This window comes from Quercus robur, chromosome 1 (genome assembly GCF_932294415.1).
Source record: "Quercus robur chromosome 1, dhQueRobu3.1, whole genome shotgun sequence".
Taxonomy (NCBI): Eukaryota; Viridiplantae; Streptophyta; class Magnoliopsida; order Fagales; family Fagaceae; genus Quercus; species Quercus robur.
The window spans coordinates 17351510-17371772 of record NC_065534.1 but is presented as its reverse complement, the minus strand read 5'-3'; the positions used below and the strand labels follow the sequence as shown (position 1 = coordinate 17371772).

Sequence of the window (20263 nt, the reverse complement as noted above, 5' to 3'; positions counted from 1 at the left end):
ATCTAATCAAAATTTGAAGGAGTGGATGAAGTGAAAATATTTTTGAAGTAGTCCACAAAAGTCTCACCGATAAGCTTTGGTTCTTCCACCACTGACCCATCATCCAAAATTAGCTTGGATATAAAATTCCTCTTGTTTCGTTGGGTTGCTCGGCCATGGAAATAGCTTGTGTTCAAATCCCCACTCTTCAACCATTCTACCCGTGACCTTTGCTACCCTAAGCACTCCTCCTTTACCAAGAGCTCGTACACCTCACCCTTCAGAACCTACACTTGCCCATGATTGGTCCCTGCCATGGATAGCTGTTCGGCTTTTACTAGCTCCTTCTTTTTTTGCGTTAACATTCTACGTATATTACCAAAAGACAACCTGCTCCATGACTTTAAACTTAATCTGCAAGCTTCCACCTTACCCATTAATCTGCCCACCGAATCATCTGAATTTTCCCCTTGCCATGTACTTCTGATGATGCCCTCACATCTTTCATCTCTCAACCATACAGCCTCAAAGCGGAATGGTCTGGATTTGTTGTAGAATCTAACATTTTCATCATCCGAACAAACCCATAATGGACAGTGATCTAATAGCGTACCTTGTACATGGTGCACTTGCATTGTGGGAAACATTTGTATCCAAGAAGGTGTTGCCACCCCTCGGTCTAAACGAATCCAAGTCACCTCTCCATCAAATTGGTTGTTACACCATGTGAAAGGGGTACCCACAAAACCCAAATCTCGAAAACCACAAAAGTCCAAGGCTTCTCTGAACTCCCTCATCTGTCTCTCCCTTCTTATTGCACCACCCTTCTTCTCTTCAGCTTTGATTATTTCATTGAAATCCCCCATACACAACCAAGGTATATCCATTTTCAGGCAAAGGTGTTTTAGTAGCGCCCAAGAATGTTCCCGGTTGGTTGTTATTGGGTTTCCATAGAAACCCGTTAACCGCCAAGCGTCATCCATTCCAGGGTTAACTACTACGTCGATAAATGTTGGTGAGGAATCTAGTACTTTGGGATCAATCCCGTTCTTCCAATAGAGTGCTAATACACCACCTGTATTCACCCGAGGCTCAATGTGTACATTTTCTAACTTAAGCTTCGAATAAAGTTTCTTCAAATACTACTCCTTTGATTTTGTCTCATAAGGAAGATGATTGAGGGCGGCTTTTTTTCACCAGCTTGGTGAGTTCTAAAACTGCACGTGGTTGCCCCAAACCACGACAGTTCCAACTTATGCAATTCATTGCGTCTGGTGGGGCTGATCCACAGCCTCCACCACTTCAAGAAAATCATCATTGTCACCATGGGAAACTTGTTGGCGTTTGGAAGGTAGATGTGACTATCTGCCCTCTGCCTCGACTTCTCTTTTCTTCCCTACAATCTGTTCACAGTGTGTTACTGTATTGTTTGTTGCCTCTCTTACTTTCCTGGTCCAGGTTGGTAGCACACAACGTTGTGGTGTTGGAGTTGAAACCCTAGGGATGTTTTGGAGGTCACGTGCTTCATTAACTTGGGCACTGTTTGTAGGACTTAAAGAAACACGTGCGCTGGGCTTAATACCGGATAAGCTGGACTCTTCATGACTTTCCCGACTTGCTACCTCAGCATTTATTTGGTTTAAATGCGTGACTACCTTCTGGTGAATTGTATTCATCGTACCGTTATGGGAATCAGATGCATTTGAAGGCCCATGATTTGCATCATTGACAGTTTGGGGATTTGAAACCGTAATCTTATCATTGGGGCTGTCCTTCATTAACTCTGTCTACACCACCTTAATTTCATTAATTCCAGATTTTTCGTTACACCCCTTGTCATTATTGCCCCCTATTTCATCAACGGTTCCCTGTTTGCTACTCAGACCGCCTTGTTCTGCCGTATCCCGGAGGTTCACCGTCGTTTAGCCAGCAGTCTCTGTTTCCATGGCCACATGAGAGGAGCTTGAAGCTGATTTTATCCTAGCCTCGTAATAGCTCGGCACTGTCAACCCCAGCTTCCGTGTCATAACGAAAGCTGGAGCTCGCAATCCCGATCCAAATTGCCTGTCCTCAATCTTCAGAGTTCCCTTACTTTCAATCCACATTTTACAGTCCCTATCGTCATGAGTGAGGCACCCACACCAATAACACATATTCGACAATCTTTCGTACTTGAAGCCTACCCAAACTTGCTTCCCACTTTATAATGAAATTAACCGTCCATGGCACAATGGGAGAGATAAGTCTAGCTTCACCTTGAGTCGCAAAAAATTGCCTCCATCAATTTCATTAAAATCCTTGGGACGTTCTACTTCTCCAACCACATTAGATATTTTCAAAGCTACTTCCAAAGTCATGTATCGTGGCGGGATTCCATGGAGTTGGACCCAAAAACTTGCCCTATCAAACTTCGCTTCGCTAACCGGTGTTTCTTTATCATACTGCTGCATCACCACCAGATGCTTATCAAAACTCCAAGGTTCACTTGAGAGGATTCTGTCAACCTCTCTCTGGTTGTCAAAATTAAAGAGAAGAATATGGTCACCAAGATTTTGAATCTTGAAACCATTGCACGCCCTCCACAAAGGGTTGAAAGTTCTTGCAATTACCTCCATATTGAGCGCTCTTTTAGTAAGAAACTTTGCTATAATGGCGTAGTTCGAGTTCTGATCCTCATTGGTAAGATTGCAACCAGGTCTCTCCGTCTCAGACAATGAGAGATGGCTCCAACTCTGGGTGATATCGTCCATGTATTCTACAAAAAAATGCCTTCCAGCTCTCTTTCCTGTTTCCCTTAACCCTTGAAAGAAAACCCCACTAGCCTAGGAGTAATCTTGTTACCCCAAGGAACACTTTTACCACCTTCTGTAAGAAGGGACAAACAAATTCTTCTGCGCAATAGATGTTGGAAGTCAACCTCAGATGCAATAGAGAAACCTCATATTCCGGTTTTGAGACTTAAATATGTAAAATGGAGCACTTTTTCTATTTTATATTATCCAATGCCAATGCTCTTGTGGAAAGAATGAATGTAATGTTATAATTCATGGCAATCTTTGGCTGAAGCTTGTGGCTATTAAATGATTAGTTGTTGTTGTTATTTATTATTTAAAAAATATATATTTCTTATTTAAAATTTATAATACTTTTCCTAAAATAAAATTATTTTAATAATAGTTACATACTCATATTAAGAATAACATTTTATTCACAAATAGAAGGACCACATTGACAATAAACACAAATTTTGAAGATGAAATTAACAAAATTTTTAAAATTTAATCACGAAAAATACAATTAACCCAAATTTAAAAGCAAAATTTAACTTTTCAAAAAGATTTTCATTTTTCATAAAAAAAAGAGAGAGAGAAAAAAAGAAAAAAAAAGAAAAAAAAGAAGCACTTTTAAAATTGCTCTTTGTTTTGAAAGATAAGTAAACCAAACAAGCCCTAGGGTTTAATAACGTTAAACCCTGAATAGCTCAACGAAACTTTGAAGCTCTCAGATATTGTTGCAATGGAATCCTCGTCAGGGTTTGGAGAAGAAGAAGAAGGAGAACCGAGATTCAATGATTTTCATCAAGAGGCACCATCATCACCATCTTCTTCATCTTCATCTTACAGTCACAAATTGGTGCCCTGGTTGAGCTGGGACGAATGGCTCTTCGTCAAGGACTGTCTCTTCTCAAATTCCCCAGACTCCGTAGCCACCGCTTTCCAAAGAGTATGAACCTTCTAATTCCGTCTCTAGTTAATTTGAATTTCCAGCTGAAATCACAGTTTCTCAGGGAAAATATTTACCATGGAAAATAATAGAATTTGAGGAATATATAGGGAAAGTAGGAGTGTATATACCTAATTTAATGGAGAGGATAGTTCTCAATGCTATGATTTTATTATCATTGTTTTAAAGGGTGTTTCTGAGCTATTTATTTATATGGTAGTGTGTGTGTATTTTGGTATTTAGTTAAACGACAAAGTTGGAGGTAAGAGATGTTATCAATGGAGTCATTCCCGGTGCCGATGTTGGTCCTATACTGAAATGATTTTAGAGGTTTGCTACTTTGTTTGTTTCAACTGTCACCAAACAAAGAAACAGTTCGAAATTGTAAATGCACGAGTTTGATGTATTAAAAGATGAAATGAACTAGTTTCATGTCTGCTTAGCCCGTCAGGGATGAATGCCTCTGGATTACTTGGTAATTGGTTCTGGTGGGTGGGGATAGTTGCCCGTAGGTTTAACTCGCTAGAGGCGAGTCCAAAGGGATCTTCTGTAGAAAGGTTCCCTATGTTCATTGGAAATACTCATAATAATGACTCTGTTTATCTCTTAATGATAAAGAGATTCACAAAGTCTCTATTCCATAGTAATTTAAGCACAAAGATCTATGAACTAGCTGACATCCCGTTTTGAGAAATAATAACACTTCATAGCATTGGAGCTAAGATTTGAATGATTTAAGTTGGCGGGATTTCCATGGTTTTTTTTTTTTTTTTTTTAATTTTAATTCTCTTGCAAACCAAAGAAAGGATCTGTGTTTATATGTTTGATTTTTTTTTTTTTTTGGGAGTTTCAGATATCGGCATGGCGTAGTAGAGGATGTCTTCCAGTGGCAATTGAAGTCACAGCTTCAATTATTGAAATTCAGCAAAAGGACCCTCACTTTAGGTAACCTGTTTACATCACAGTTTTAAAATCTTAGGTCTTGTCCGAATTTTACTTTAATATCTGTTGTGCTTCATTTGGAAGTGTTCCTTTTTTATTTATTTACTTATTTCAAAGGAAACTCAAATGCTCTGGAATCTTGGCTTTTCAACACTTGATAAAAATTTTAATGGGCCAGAAATCTGAAAGAAAAGTTAGAGAAGTTTGTAGATAGAAAATAGGAACACTTCAATGCAGAATAGTTGATAAGTGAGCGAGCAAACCAGTGCTGTTTTGGTTGTACATTAAATATCTTTGTGCTTCTTTTTCACAGTTTTGCTTTTCTAAGATATTATGTTTCATATATGTCAGTATGTAATGGCCACAAATTAGTTAATTTGATATATATTTTCTATGGTTTTGGTTGATTGTAGAGAGAACCAATCAAATGGTGCTTTTGATAACTTTAGAGCAGACCAAACTAGTTATGTGCCACTTTCAGAGGACATGTTAGCCATGTTGTATTGCATGGCAATCATAAGGTAACATTCCTTTTATTATTTCATGTATTCTTTCTTTCCTTTTCTGGGTGATGGGGTAGAAGATGGTTATTTGTGGGGTGACAATCGATGATAGCCACTAGCATCTATCTTTAATTTAATGTTATTTGTGCTATTCTTTGCACCCCTTTGGAACATTTTAACAAATTTTTATTACTTGGTAAATTTTTTTTTATATTCTATATACGTTGTAGCCAGTATGATATACCTTTTGCATTGAATTTAATTGTCCTTGGAAAAGAACATACTATTTGTGTTTTAATGGTCAATGCAACTAGGTGTTTGAATACAATTGTGGAACCTAATGTACTGTACCTAAGTTTTACTTGTTTTAAAACATTACAAATAGAACTTGTACCAGTTCAAAAGCACATACCTTGGGTGAAACAAGTGAAATCGATCGAAATGATCAGTATAGGCTAAAACATTACAGTATTTAAACTGGTATGTTTCAAAAGGCTAAAGTACACCAGTTTGGTAACCAGTATGAAATTTTCCAGCTGTACCTACCAGTACAGTACAATTTTTATAACTTTGTTCACAAGTCACTGCCTCAATCCATTTGGCTACATCTGCCCTATACGCTATGCAGCACAACTTAAGATTTCAGTTTCTACTTTTCATTGATTGATTGAATTATTGTTTGAGTGGAAGCTTACATGCTTGTTTTGTGTGGGGACAATCCGAACAATATGTTCACATTTTAGTCTTGTTTTTGAAGGCTTGTGAATGGTGTTGTGGAGAAGACACGAAAGAAAACAGAGGTCTCTCTTGCTGTGGCTGCTGATGCAATTGGTATTCCACGTATGCTGATTGATATTCGTCATGGTAAGCAACTTCAACTATTTAAAAATTTTCCTTTTTATTTTATTTTTTGTGATGGTTAAGCCCTCAGATTAGTCCACTGTGTATGCTACCCACCCATCCCCACCCTAATTATATGGGACAGAACACTCAAAGCTAGGGACACAATGTGATGCACCAGACTGTGAGGCCTATGAGGCTATAAATTTCCATGTCAATTTTTTTTTTCTAATAATTCTTGGTTTGACTTGTATTGAGATTTTTTTTTTTTTAATTGCTATAATTGTAGAGGGATCTCACCGTGAACTTCCTGCTCTTCAGATAGTACGTAGTGCCTCACTTAAGGTGTGTTTCATTCTTGATGTTTCTGTTCATTTGTTTGAGCCATCTCTTTCTTCTGAATCTTCTTATTATTACTCTAGTAATTAGCATTTGTACTTGAGAGAGCTACCGTCTTCCCAGGATTTGCTTGGTTTATTGACAAGGCTATAACTTTAAATGTAGGTAACACAATGATTGATTGGATTTTGTGCAGGAAAAGGTATTTTAGTTTAGATGTCTGCAATCCAATAAAATTTTAAAAGTGGCTTCTTTTTGCATTATTAGGAAGGCTTGTTCTAAAAAATGGAAGTGAGGCAAAGCATTACTCAATTTCTGTTGTGCAAGTTTCCCATTATGTAACTTTCTACTGATACTAATATCATGAAAGTTTTCATCACTAACAAGTAATAACATGAAAATATTCCTGGTTCTATCTCCTATTGTAACAAGGTTAGTGAAAACTTATACTGGTTTTGGAAGCTGCCAGTTTTACATAACATTTTGAGACTTGCGACTAGAACTTCATTTACTTTATGCCAGATTAAAGTCTGAAACTGGTTAGAATAGAAAATCATGCTATATGGTTTTTTTAATTTAAAATTTGTAAAAGAAAGATTTTATCAATAAAGAAAATGCTGAAATGGGCAAGTCCCAAATACACAGGAAGTATACTATGGGACACTCTAATGGTGTGTTTGGATGGCTGGATTTGGGCACATGGATTTGGATTTGGGTGATTAAAATCCAAATACCTTGTTTGGATAGTTTACAATGGATCAAGGATTTGGATTTGACAAATCTGCCAAGGATTTTAAACCTTTAAATCCTTGAATTTGAAATAACTTTTAAACCCATAGAATTTTAGAAATCCTTATGACATACTTAAATATTTATGAATTTGGGATTAAAGCATTTCAAATCCATTACTTTGAAATTCAAATACAAATTCAAATTCAAGTATCCAAACGCAACCTAAAGGAAAAATAAAGAAAAAAGAATCCAGGAAATTCAACCAAGATACAAGCTGTCCAAAAAAGACAGAAGATCCAAATTAAAGGCAAAAAAAGTTGAAGTAGCTTGTTCCCACTTGGGTAAAGTTCTCACCATCTCCGACTTAAGATGGACTGCTGAACTTTCTTTGTCTTTGACATCAAACAAGAGGGAATAGCTCCTCAGATTTTCAACTGCCCAGCTGGATAGTAGATCTAACACTCTCCTAGGCATCACCCAACTCATTCCTACAAGGCACAATATAAAATCTCACAACTCTATAGCTACACTACAATGTTGGAATAGGTGGTCTATATTTTCCAATCAGACTTGCATGTGCAACTTCAATCTGGAATAATAATATCTCTTTTTCTCAAATTGTCTGTTGTTAAGATTTTTCCCTTCACTGTAGTCCACATTAAAAAAATGACATGAGGATCTTTGATGCGCCAAACAGTTCTTCAAGGAAAATGCTGATCCCCCATTCTAAAAAAAAATCTCAAAGCTTTATAATAGGTACTGACTTTGAAGCCCTGAACCTTGCAAAGAGTCCAAATCATCATGTCCTCCTGAAATTGATGTACCTTAAAAGCATACAAATCCTTCAAGAAAGTGTCCACGGATTCTAATTTCTAACCCTCAATCACCTAAATGAATTGGGGCTTCCAATTCCAGTGAATACACCCAGTTGACACATCCAAATAATCAGCCACCTTTACCTCTCTATTCCTTTAGTTCCTTGCAATCAGTAAAAGTTCCACGTTTCAATTCTTGAAAGCCTTGTCTCCCCACCAATGGTCATACCAATATATGATGCAGAACAGATAGGAAATAGGAAATAAAAGAGGAACAAAAGGAACAACAGAACAAATCCTAGGCTTCACCACCTAGAACTTGCCTGCAAACCCTAGGCATCACCACCTAAGGGCGTTTGGCATCACCACCAAACAAAGGGGACAAAGGAGGAGACATTTCTCAACTCATAATAATCATATTCTTATTCAAATTCCTCTCTCTTTCACCATTACAGGAGTACTAGTTAAGTAGGGTTTAGGAGATTACACCAATATGGAAAACATCTAATTTAACTCCCTAAAAAGCCTCAACATTAATAACCAAATTCAAAATTCAAATTCAAAAACAATATTAATTGCAAATTAAAACATAAAATCTTGGTTCCCTGCATCAGTAAAGATTCCCAAAGATATTTGCAATCTGATTAAATGAAATCATTGAGGCTGTTCTGCAACAGAGATAATATTCCCCCAAAGAAACTGAATAAGGAAAAGAAACAGAGGCCTTCTCCATTTACAAGGTCAGGCACAATAAAGAAATGGAAGCCTCTGTTTGTTACACCTGCTTGCTAATTCACCCATACACAAATATATACATGTATCTACTAAGTTTTCATTTGAGATTGATCATCTTTAAAATTCTTGTTGTTGTCCACTTAGAAGCTGAAGTATGGGATATCAGTGAAATCTCAACCCAGCCTTGTTGTGGACTTTATGCCAATAACAAAAAGAAAGACAGAAATGAAGATAATGAAAAAGAAGATTATGAAGGTTCCGTTGATTAATTGTAGAAAAATATTTGATTTTGCATTTATATAACTTGTTTTAAACAGTGTATGACCTAGACCCTGATCTTATGTATCAGTTTTGTTATATTTATAAATTATAGTTTTCTGCTGCAAGCCATATGCTAAAAACAATGACAAAGATTCATTTTACGTCATGGGAATCTAAACAATATTATGTTGGTGATTTTAGGCACTTGACTGGTTGATATCCTATTATTGGGAGCCTCAGAAGAAGGCGATTCCATTTCAAGGTGGCAGTACTGCTAGCATCAGAAAAGAAATTAAATTTAAAATCCGTGAATTGGCTTCCTGTCTGCAAGTTGATCAAAGTCCCCTACCAGATCCTTTAGTAGTCAAGGGAAAACGTGAGTGTTGAACTCCCTTTTCTTCTTTTCCTTTTGTTATGCTGTGATTAGAAGCCTGTCACTAAACCTTTTTGATATATGTTTGATATATTAGTAGATGTTACCCCAAGGATTTTGCATAAAGGATTGTAATATGCTGATGCATCTATGGCATTTGGAACTTTGCATGGCTTGTGTGATCTCACATTCTTATGAATTTATTTTTTTGGTAGTCAAATAACTTTTTTTTTTTTTTATGTGTCTTTGTCAAATAACTAAAATATGATGGTTGAAAAACTCTGGTTCCATTTAAAAGATAATGCCTGCACACGCGCACACACACACATATGTGTACATATTTATTTATTTATTTATAAGCAAGTGATGCCTTATCCATGCCCCATATATAAATAGCCTTAGCACTCTGTCTGTAGACAAATATGTTCTTGCATAACCAAATCCCTTTGAAAATTTCGTGTGATGTCGTTGCTTACTGAGTGTTTGAGCTCATCAACTCCCTCCACCTTTTTAGATTACCATTTTGGACTTTTTTAAGGGATTTAGTTGGTGATTATGAGTTATACAAGTGGAGACTAAATTATGTTAGAGAAACTAAAATTGAATGTTCTATTATGATTTTGGGATTGTAAACTTGATAATTTTGAGATTATTTCACAATGTAGTTGTGAGGTTTATTTCATTATATATATTTTTAAGTTTGATGAAATGTTGATGCATTTGGATGCAACTTATATTTTTAAGTTAGATGAAATGTTGATGCGTTTGGATGCAACTTTTTTTTTTAATAAGTTTTTAAGCTTATTTGTTTATGTACAACTTTTTTAAAGCCTCATTTTCAGTATAACTATACTTAACCAACTTTTAACAAATAAGCAAATCAACTAAAGGTCATCCAAATGCATGCTTAATGTTGAAATATTGGAATGAAAATTTTGGTTATTTATGATTTGGAAATTTAGTTATGCTCTATTCCATAAGCACTGGTTACAATTTGTTGTCATATTAACATTCCAATAATTGATCAGAGTGTGACTAAATGCCCAAAATATAAGTAACCCAAACTGTCATTACAATATAAGTAACCTCACAAAAGTGGGAGTTTCCCATAAGCAATGTTTACAATTTGTTGTCATATTAACATTCCAATATTGATCAAAGAGTAACTAAATGCCCAAAATGTAAGTAACCCTAACTATCATTACAGTATAAGTAAACTCACAAAAGTGGGAGTTTTGTGCACTGGATACAACATTTTTATAGTGTTTTATAATTGCATGGGAAAGTGAGTATCTCTGAGCATTAAATTAAGGAGGAAACCATGGATTCAGTGCTTTTTTGGGGGTGCTAAAATATCACTTATGTATTGCTAAGCCATTGCTAAAGAGGCCATGGCCTTGTGGATTGATATTACATGTGTATTGAACACATTTTGCTTATATAACTTACAACACTTTCTATTGCTCCAGAATAAGTTGATTCCATTGGCTTTCACTCTTTCATAGGTAGCAGACATTCTGAATTGCCCTGTGGGCGTAATAAGTTTTTCCCACTTGTGGCTGGCAAGCACCAATCATCAAAATCTGGAGGTAATGTCAATTAGATGATAGTTTTTTATTTCCGAGAACGTTGAATATGGTGGAAATTTTCATTGTACCCTGTTTGCAATGCATCGTCTAAAATTTAGTTTTGGCGGTGAGTTCTTGTCCTTATTAGATAGGTATGGAACATGTGATGTTAGAGAGAATGGTGATTTAGGAAATTTGGATGTGGGAGCCAATGAGGGCTAGGCATGTGAGAGATTAGCAATGGCACAGAGAAGAGGAGAGCAAATGGGAAATCAGATGAGTGCTTGAGTAGGTGATAATGAGGGTTGGCTGGTTGGTTTTGGGAGAGAATTGAAAAGAGAGAAAAATGAGAGACAAAGAGACTGAGAGTGTTTTCAAGGGATTTGCCAATTAGTTGGTTTTGGGTGTGTTCATGTAAAACCCACCATGACAACCACCACTAAGAGTAAGCCATCTGATATTATCCTTCTGATCAGGTAATATTGGTGTTACTTATTATAACTGGACACCAAAAACCTATACTGTTGGGTTATTAGATCTTAAGTCTGATTCCAACCAATTTAATTACAAGAGCTACCAGAAACCTCAGTTCAGATCTATTGGTTTTTTTTTTTTGTTATTCAGTGGGCACAAATGGTTCCACAAAGGGAAACGTATACAAATCTAAATATGATCATTTCAAACTGTACAATTTACAAATATAATAAGTAGAGTTGCAAGCTGTCCATATGAGCGTGGATGCAATGACATTTAAAGAATAAGGATGTGCCATTTGGCAATCAAACTTTGCAAATATGCATTGCTAACCATTTCAAACGACAGATACTCCCTGTGTCCCTAATTGTTAGTCCTCTATTCCATTTTGGACATAGTCATCTTTGAAAAGTTAATAAATACAATTCCTAACTTGCCCTTTGCTTTATTTAAAAAGCCAATACACTCTTTCTCTAGACTCTGGAGTATAAATTAATGAGGGTAGTTTTGGAAATTTATACCTTATCATGTAAAATACAAAGCACTAAATGATTTCCCTTAAAAAGTTGGATTTTTTTTAATAGGACTAACATTCAGAATCGAGGGAGTATTACGATTTGAAAGAAGTTTAAATTCTGTAAGAGTTTTTATATGTATGATAATAATGCATTAGTTTTAACTTGATATAGATCTAAGTTAAAAATCCTTTTTTTTCCTTTGGTCCAAGGGGAGGGAGAAAGGTAGATTTGAACCAGAACTCCACTTTATGAGGCATGGCCTCCAGTTGATTGTGCTACCCCTTGAGGTTAGATGATCTAAGTTGAATGATAGAGTGAAGCTATTGCTTTAATCCTAAATTGTGGTTATTGATTTATTTAGGGGATCAGGAACAAGTTGGTTGTATTAAGTTATACATATAAAAAGTTGATTCTATTGAGTTGAACTTGAATATTTTAACCTCCTCTAAGTATTTGGAAATTCAACTATTCAAGTCTTGTTGAAATGAGGTTAATTCATGGATTTGACCATATTCTATAATTCACATATATGGATTTGACCATATTCTATAATATATATATATATATATATATATTCGAATTGAACCACATATATACATCCTCTGTGGAAATTGGCTTCATAGCTTAGGCATGGTTTTCTTGTTGATCTAGGGTATTGTTATTGTTCATGCAACATCAAGTTTAGATGTGCCACTTTGGGAACTTTTAGAATACTAAATGTTCTGTTCAAAACTTTTGATTTTGCAGTCCCTTTTTACTTCTGGTGCTTTAACTTGGTATTGAATTGGGTCCTGAATTCTTAATGAAATATTTGAAGTGCTTTCTCATGGCTAGTGGCTCGTGCCACTTCTTGCATATATAAAATTGAACATATATTCATATTTGCTAATGGATATACTTTTTGGTTCAGGTTCTAAGAAACAGGTTTCCAAGAACTTGAAAGTTCTCGTTCGGCTATATTCTTCTTTCTCCTCAGAATTTGCATCTATGTTACTGGATTTCTTGCTGAAAGCTAAAATCTCCTCAGACATGGTGGAGCTTCCAGAAGATTCTCAACTTGGCCCTAGTATACACACTATGTTGGATGATTGGAAGCTTGTAATAACGAAACTCTCAAACAAGGAACCAGAATTACTACTGACCCTTCTTAAAGCAGTTCTTGATAGGATTGAAACTCAGGAAGCCACGAAATATGAAACAGGTAACCACCAATATTGCCTTTATGTTACATCTTTTCCTTGTATTTATTCTTTGTGGACCATATTAAGATATCTGCTGGTAAATTTGTGATGAGGTTTTGTGCGTTATATTACTACATTTAATTGCTTACAGTTAAGAGGAAGTATTTTGTACTGGATTCAAGTCATAAAATATACAGTGTAATCATGAGCAACTTATTCCATCGTTTATTATGTTATTTTTAACAGAAATTACTGTACTCATAGATTAATTAAAGTCACTACATCAGATCTTAAAACAATTTCTAAAAACTTATGAGCTCCTTTCCACATACCATACTGATTTGAGCTACTTGTCATCAGCCCGATGTGGGCATAGGTGCATACCTACTTTCTATTTACTTTTTTTTTATATTACTCATCGTTATATATATAGCCAAATGAAAAGAAAAACAGATTCATATATTTAACTTTTCTTTTGGAACGTGTGGTCCATCTTCCTGCTTTAGATCAGAATTTTTATTTTTAATTTCACAAGCGTCATGGAACATGGTCAACCATAAAATTTACTAGTAGATCCATACAATAAATGCACATACCATGTGTTCTAGCTCTAAACATGGAACTTACCTTCTTCTATTGAAAAATGGCTCCTCACATGTAATAATCTCCAAAGCTCAGATAGCTATAGATATTTATTTATCCTAGTTGTCTTTTCTCTTTGGCTCATCCTTTGTCTACACCCCGTAAACTTGGGTTGCACCTCTTTTTGCGCTTTAATGAATTTATTACTTATCAAACAGTATTATTTCAAGGTATATTTGTTGACCCTTTTGTGAATCTTCAAGTAGGTGGAAAGAATCTCACATCATCAGACTATAGGTCAGTGATCTGCCAAATTGAACACCTTTCTTCTTTGTTTGAATGGCTTGTTGAAAGGCTTAAGGAACTAAAGCCTCGTCTCCACAAAGATTCAACAGCTGAAATAAAAACTTATTCGAGAGAAGCAAAAATATCAAAAACAATTCTGTTAGAACTCCTGCATAAATGCCTTTTGGTATCAGCTTCTGGCAACAAGCATCTCATGGATTCAGCCATGTTTCTTGCCCAGTTGATGGGAGACCGCTCTCTGATGGAGAAACTCAACAAACTCTCACTTAATTTATCAAATATGGATTTTACTGAAGAAGAAATCCCTTCTATGACAAACCTTCTTACCCGGCAAGAGCAATCCATCAGTCAAGCAGCTAAGAAGCTAGAATTGGTCAAACTCCGCCGAATGAAGAGCAAAGTTGTGGAGGCAACTGGTGGTGATATGGGAAATTCAAAGAGATGGGTTGTGTCAAGGTCATGGAACCCTTGTCCAATTGGTATGTTGCCCCATACTCTTGGTACGTCTGGTCTTCTTCCTGTTCTTGAACGCAAAGATGACCGTGTAAAGGTTCCAGAGGTATCAGAACAGAAAGAAGAGAACTGGGAATTGAACCGGTGTAGTGGCAAGAGAGAAGCTAGTAGTGACATTCAGCAAATAGACAACTCAAGTGTTAAGAAGAGGAGGGAGAAAATGGAGGTTTGTGAGTCAGAGACAGTAGATGCACTTCCATTTGAAGGTGTCAAAGGCCATCTGATGATTGGTGGGATTTGGAAGGAAGTTAGAGAAGATGAGCTACTTGCCATAATGTCTGATGTAAAGATTTTAGTTTGATCACTGTTTTATTTAATCCTTGCAGTTAAATATGGACATCAAATCTGATTTTTGCTATTGGTAAAATTGCTTAGCAAGAATTTTTGTTACTGAGTTGCTATGAATTAATTGCTTTCTAATCGATGTTCAAAAATGTTTTGTCAATTGACATTGGTGACAGCGAACCATACGATTAATCAGTTTGAGGGTGTTTATCAGTTGGTTGGGGTGGGTTAAGCATTTTCTTAATATCTAAAAGGGGTAAAAAGAGAAAATTTAGGAGTGAAAATTTACTCAAGACTAAATCAGTAAGTCTAGGAATACACCATTTTTCTATAACTTCTTGTGATTAGTACATGATAAAAATGGTGTTAGCAATGAATAATGGATCTTGGTGAAATATGATGCTTTTATCCTAACATGCCATGTTATATATATAGCCTAGCAGCACACTTTAAAATTCCAGTACTTCGCTACAATGTACAACACCTCAGTACTTGCAATAGATTTTTGATAGTATTTAACAGTTCGTACAACTTTGTACTCCCATTTATGCAAACTCTAGTACTCACTGCGTAGTTAACATTGTTGTTATTTTTTTTCTTTTCTCTTTTCAATATGTATTTTCTTTTAAGAACTAAAATCCAGCCAGACTCTATACACCTCTCCTAGCCAGATTGAGTCTTTCTCATGGAAGTCCTCTGCATTTTTGGTTGAGCAAGCCACGCTTTATACGTGCCCTCCAAACCTTTCCTGAGAAGACGATAGCCAACAGCAGGCACAGTAATGCTCCCATCACAACTTTCAACTCCAGCTATTATTTTGCTCTTTCTTATCTCAAAGCTGTTACCCTCAGACTTTGAAAATGTGTACCTTTGCACCAAAAAAAAAAAAAAAAAAAAAAAAAAAGTCATTCACACCGTTCAATATAATATCAACTTTTAAGAACTAATGAACTTACTATGCCATTGCCCATATCAATGGCAAGAGTGACACCAGTAGTGCTCCCTAGAACAAAGATGTGCTCCATCACAAATTCATCCATTCCAGTGATCAACTTGCAAAGCATCTCTGGACGGAAGAACATCACGGATATGCCGCCACTCACAAGATGAAGTTCGTTGATTCGAGCAGTCAAGTTTTTGTACACCAAATGGTACTATAGATCTGTAAAGTACACAATACGCTCTACCTCGAGGTGAATACATTGGTGCACACCTAAACAAACAAACAAAAAAAAACACGCATAATTTGTAAAAAGAATTTACAGAAAATTTACATGGAAATTACTCAAGAAAGAGTTATTGCATGCATGTAATAAATGAGTATCCTTTATTAGTAAATTATCTCAACACACACATTCTCTTCCAAAGACTCCCAAATTCCAAAAGTGACACAAAGATCCACAAAGGGAAATTACATAGAAGCAACTTCCAATATCTCATTCAAATTTTTACTCATTCATCATGAATAGACTCATATGTGGATGGTTTTATCAACAATAAAGACCAAGAAAGAATGAGTGCCATCAGATGGTCAACTACAAGCAAGCAGTGGTTAGTTTTAGCTTTTAGCCTTTTCACATATGAAGTCATAAAATAGAATTTCTTTGTGGAATGGACTTGCATAGCTAATAACATAGTATTCAAATGAAGATATTTATTAATCTTTTTACAGGTATATATTCAAAAGAATTCACACAAAATAATAATAATAATAATAATTGTAGGGACACGATTTGTTTAACGGTCCAAGAGTAACGTTGGGCTCGTATGCAATGGACCCCAACAATATGATTTGTAGAAAGTGGGCTTAAATGTCATGTCATTGGGCACAGGTGGACAATTTGATCGTGGCGTTCATGGAAATTCTTGTATGGGCGGGCCTTGCTTGACTAGCTTAGCCTTCCATTGGAACAGGTTGTAGGACTTTTGTCCTCGGACGCTGTCCAAGGGTCCTTGTGCCCTTCCCTCTCTCTTCTTTTTCAGGGGGGAGAGAGTCCCCCATTCCTTCTGGGGAGTTCTTCCTTTTATATCCGTATTTCTTCTCTTCCTTCAAGTTCACGTGTAAGTCTCACCCTTTTTTCGGGGTGCAGACCTGTCCTATCAACCCATACTCCAGTATGGTTTGGGGTCGCTGGGAACGTTAAAGGGTATGGTTTAGAGCATGGACTTGTCAGATACAGGGCTTGATATTATGATGTTGGTAGTTTTTTCCCTTACCCTGCCCCTGAACTCAGTTTCCCCCCTTCCTCAGGCATTTCGTGAGGTGTCGAGCAGGAGGTTGTCCTCGGCAATGACTCTCCTCGGCATGGGCCCTAGCCTCTGGGCCCCCATGTAGAATGGGCCTGGGCCGCGAATTCACTAGCCCCACAATAGCCCCTCAAAATCCTGTTGCCCGACTTTTAGTTGGGGATGAGGATTTTGATAATGCTGGGCCCACATCACGACTCATTCAGATTATGTACTTTTTGATGTTTGGGCTTTCTCCATTTGCATAGGAGATGCACCGGATTAAGAGGCATTCCTTTAGTCTTTGGTCACGTGGTACCCTTTGATGTTCCAGTGTTCGAGATGCGCCTTCACGAGAGTCTTTTAATCTTATGGTTGCAGGTGGCGTTAGGAATTGAGCCGGAACCATTTTTTCTATAGCGTTCCTTAAGATTCTGCGTGAATTAAATGCCACCTCCTTGTCTTTTAAATAAATAGGGTAGGAGGTTGCTCCACTTACACACAAATCCTTCCGTTTCCTCCCAAACCACAATCCTTCAGCCATAATCACAACTTCCATATCTGGTGTTATCCTCCCTTAGTATAATATGTTTGAGGCGCGGGTTGGGGTGAAGGAACTCCCTCCGCCACAGAGGCGCCGGGTCCTTCCGAGACTCAAGGTAGCTTGGTCTGGGCATGGGAGGCACAGATTCAAGAAAATACTCCGTCTTGACAAAGGGGGAAATGGTGTTTCTCCTTCTTTTAGTCAAAATCCGAAGCAGGTACTGGTCGCACCAGATTCTTGGTGCATCAGAAGTAAAGTTTTCCGCCATCACCGCCATCTGCCTTGTCACAGGCAAATTTTTGTGTAGGCTCTTCAACTTCCGGCTCCCTGCACCTTTTCTTCAACGGTGTGGGCTTCAAGTTGGGTTCCCTGCACCTTTTCTTCAGCTGCGCTAGCCTGAAGCTGGGCTCTCTCTGCACCTTTTCTTCAATGGTGCAGGCCCCACACTGGGTTCTTTTGCTGCCTGAGTTATGGGCATGTAAAAGTGTTGAGGAAGAACAAAGTCTTGAAGCAGCAGCCAACCTCTCCTCTGTGCTACCTCCTCGGCTTTATCTTATTCTCTTGTATCTTTCTTTTCGATTATGTAGTTAGCTTTAATATAAGCTGATTCCAGCTTTTCATTGTACGCTGTACTATTTCTTTGTTTTAATAAAAAGGGAAATTTATTTACTTGTTTTGTATACTTTTCTTTTTTGCAACACTACTTTATGAATGGGTGTGCTCCATGTGTGTTTTTCTTCAATGATACTTAGAGCAGGAAACCTTGAAACATAATCCAACTAATTCTAATTTACCGACATTACCAGGCATAATAACGATAATTCATAGTAAGTTAAACTTAGGAGACTAACCGAGATAACAGCTGAATATTCTGTAATAAGTGCGAGAATACCGTCCAAGAACGATAAACTCTAAATAATTCATCCGAGGGGGTGACCGAGTAGTAAGGGACTCCGATCGTGTTTTTGGCAACATATTGCTCTATATTGCATCAATCCATTTGGTGCTGAGGATCCGAGAGCAGACTTGAGAATCCATGCAGTTTAGGAATTAACCCAATTGTTAATGGAGAGTTCTCCTCGGATAGATTCTAAGGTCCATGTAATGTAGTTTTTCCTTTTAAGTACTTGGCTTCCCCATAGGCTTGAGTCTGAGGACCATGCAAGGCCTTGGTTCTGTCCAAAACTTGTAGTTTTCCTTCCTAGTAGTTGGTTTCCCCAGAGGCTTGAGTCCGAGGACCATGCAAGGCCTTGGTTCTGTCCAAAACTTGTATTTTTCCTTGTAAGTAGTTGGTTTCCCCAAAGGCTTGAGTCCGAGGACCATACAAGGCCTTGGTTCTGTCCAAAACTTGTATTTTTTCTTGTAAGTAGTTGGTTTCCCCAGAGGCTTGAGTTCGAGGACCATACAAGGCCTTGGTTCTGTCCAAAACTTGTATTTTTTCTTGTTAGTAGTTGGTTTCCCCAGAGGCTTGAGTTCGAAGACCATACAAGGCCTTGGTTCTGTCCAAAACTTGTATTTTTTCTTGTAAGTAGTTGGTTTCCCCAGAGGCTTGAGTCCGAGGACCATACAAGGCCTTGGTTCTGTCCAAAACTTGTATTTTTTCTTGTAAGTAGTTGGTTTCCCCAGAGGCTTGAGTCTGAGGACCATACAAGGTCTTGGTTCTGTCCAAAACTTGTATTTTTTCTTGTAAGTAGTTGGTTTCCCCAGAGGCTTGAGTAGTTCTGTCCAAAACTTGTATTTTTTCTTGTAAGTAGTTGGTTTCCCCAGAGGCTTGAGTCCGAGGACCATATAAGGCCTTGGTTCTGTCCAAAACTTGTATTTTTTCTTGTAAGTAGTTGGTTTCCCCAGAGGCTTGAGTCTGAAGACCATACAAGGCCTTGGTTCTGTCCAAAACTTGTATTTTTTCTTGTAAGTAGTTGGTTTCCCCAAAGGCTTGAGTCCGAGGACCATACAAGGCCTTGGTTCTGTCCAAAACTTGTATTTTTTCTTGTAAGTAGTTGGTTTCCCCAGAGGCTTGAGTCCGAGGACCATACAAGGCCTTGGTTCTGTCCAAAACTTGTATTTTTTCTTGTAAGTAGTTGGTTTCCCCAGAGACTTGAGTCCGAGGACCATACAAGGCATTGGTTCTATCCAAAACCTGTAGTTGTTCATTTATTTATTTATTTTCCGAAGGTTAGCTCCTCGAACAAGGTGGGGGAAGCTAGCTTGATGTTTGAAGCCCCTAGACTTGCCCATGCCATTGGCACTGCGAGGCGTAGCCCCTAGTGGGAACTTATGTTGGAACAACAACAATGTGTCGCCGGTCATAAAGGCATCCTCATAGACCCTTGCTCGACAAAAGCTTAACTCCACCGCCGCCTGAGCCAACGCGCAAGCCATTCCCACAGACGGCGCCAATTGTAGGGACACAATTTGTTTAACGGCCCAAGAGTAACGTTGGGCTCGTATGCAATGGACCCCAACAATATGATTTGTAGAGAATGGGCTTAAATGGCATGTCATTGGGCATAGGTGGACGATTTGATCGTGGCGTCCATGGAAATTCTTGTACGGGCGGGCCTTGCTTGACTAGCTTAGCCTTCCATTGGAACAGGTTGTAGGACTTTTGTCCTCGGACGCTGTCCAAGGATCCTTGTGCCCTTCCCTCTCTCTTCTTTTTCAGGGGGGAGAGAGTCCCCCATTCCTTCTGGGGAGTTCTTCCTTTTATATCCGTATTTCTTCTCTTCCTTCAAGTTCACGTGTAAGTCTCACCCTTTTTTTGGGGTGCAGACCTGTCCTGTCAACCCATACTCCAGTATGGTTTGGGGTCGCTGGGAAAGTTAAA

General features: G+C 37.6%; 1 protein-coding gene across 5 annotated transcripts; it reads left to right on the top strand.

The window, feature by feature from the left end:
* Positions 1–3413: 3413 nt before the first annotated feature.
* LOC126723697 (uncharacterized) lies at positions 3414–14774 on the top strand. 5 transcript variants are annotated; one of them, XM_050427443.1, is made up of 10 exons: positions 3414–3702; positions 4556–4647; positions 5058–5165; positions 5905–6011; positions 6277–6332; positions 8753–8863; positions 9071–9245; positions 10748–10831; positions 12713–13003; positions 13829–14774. In XM_050427443.1, exons 1-10 carry the CDS (start codon positions 3496–3498, stop codon positions 14683–14685), a joined length of 2088 nt encoding a protein of 695 aa, XP_050283400.1. In that variant the 5' UTR covers positions 3414–3495; the 3' UTR covers positions 14686–14774. The 5 variants fall into 5 exon arrangements, with proteins under 5 accessions (XP_050283400.1, XP_050283417.1, XP_050283411.1 ...); XM_050427454.1 differs by having other exon boundaries at positions 3415–3702; positions 13832–14774; XM_050427460.1 differs by lacking the exon at positions 10748–10831.
* The last annotated feature ends 5489 nt before the right edge of the window (positions 14775–20263 follow it).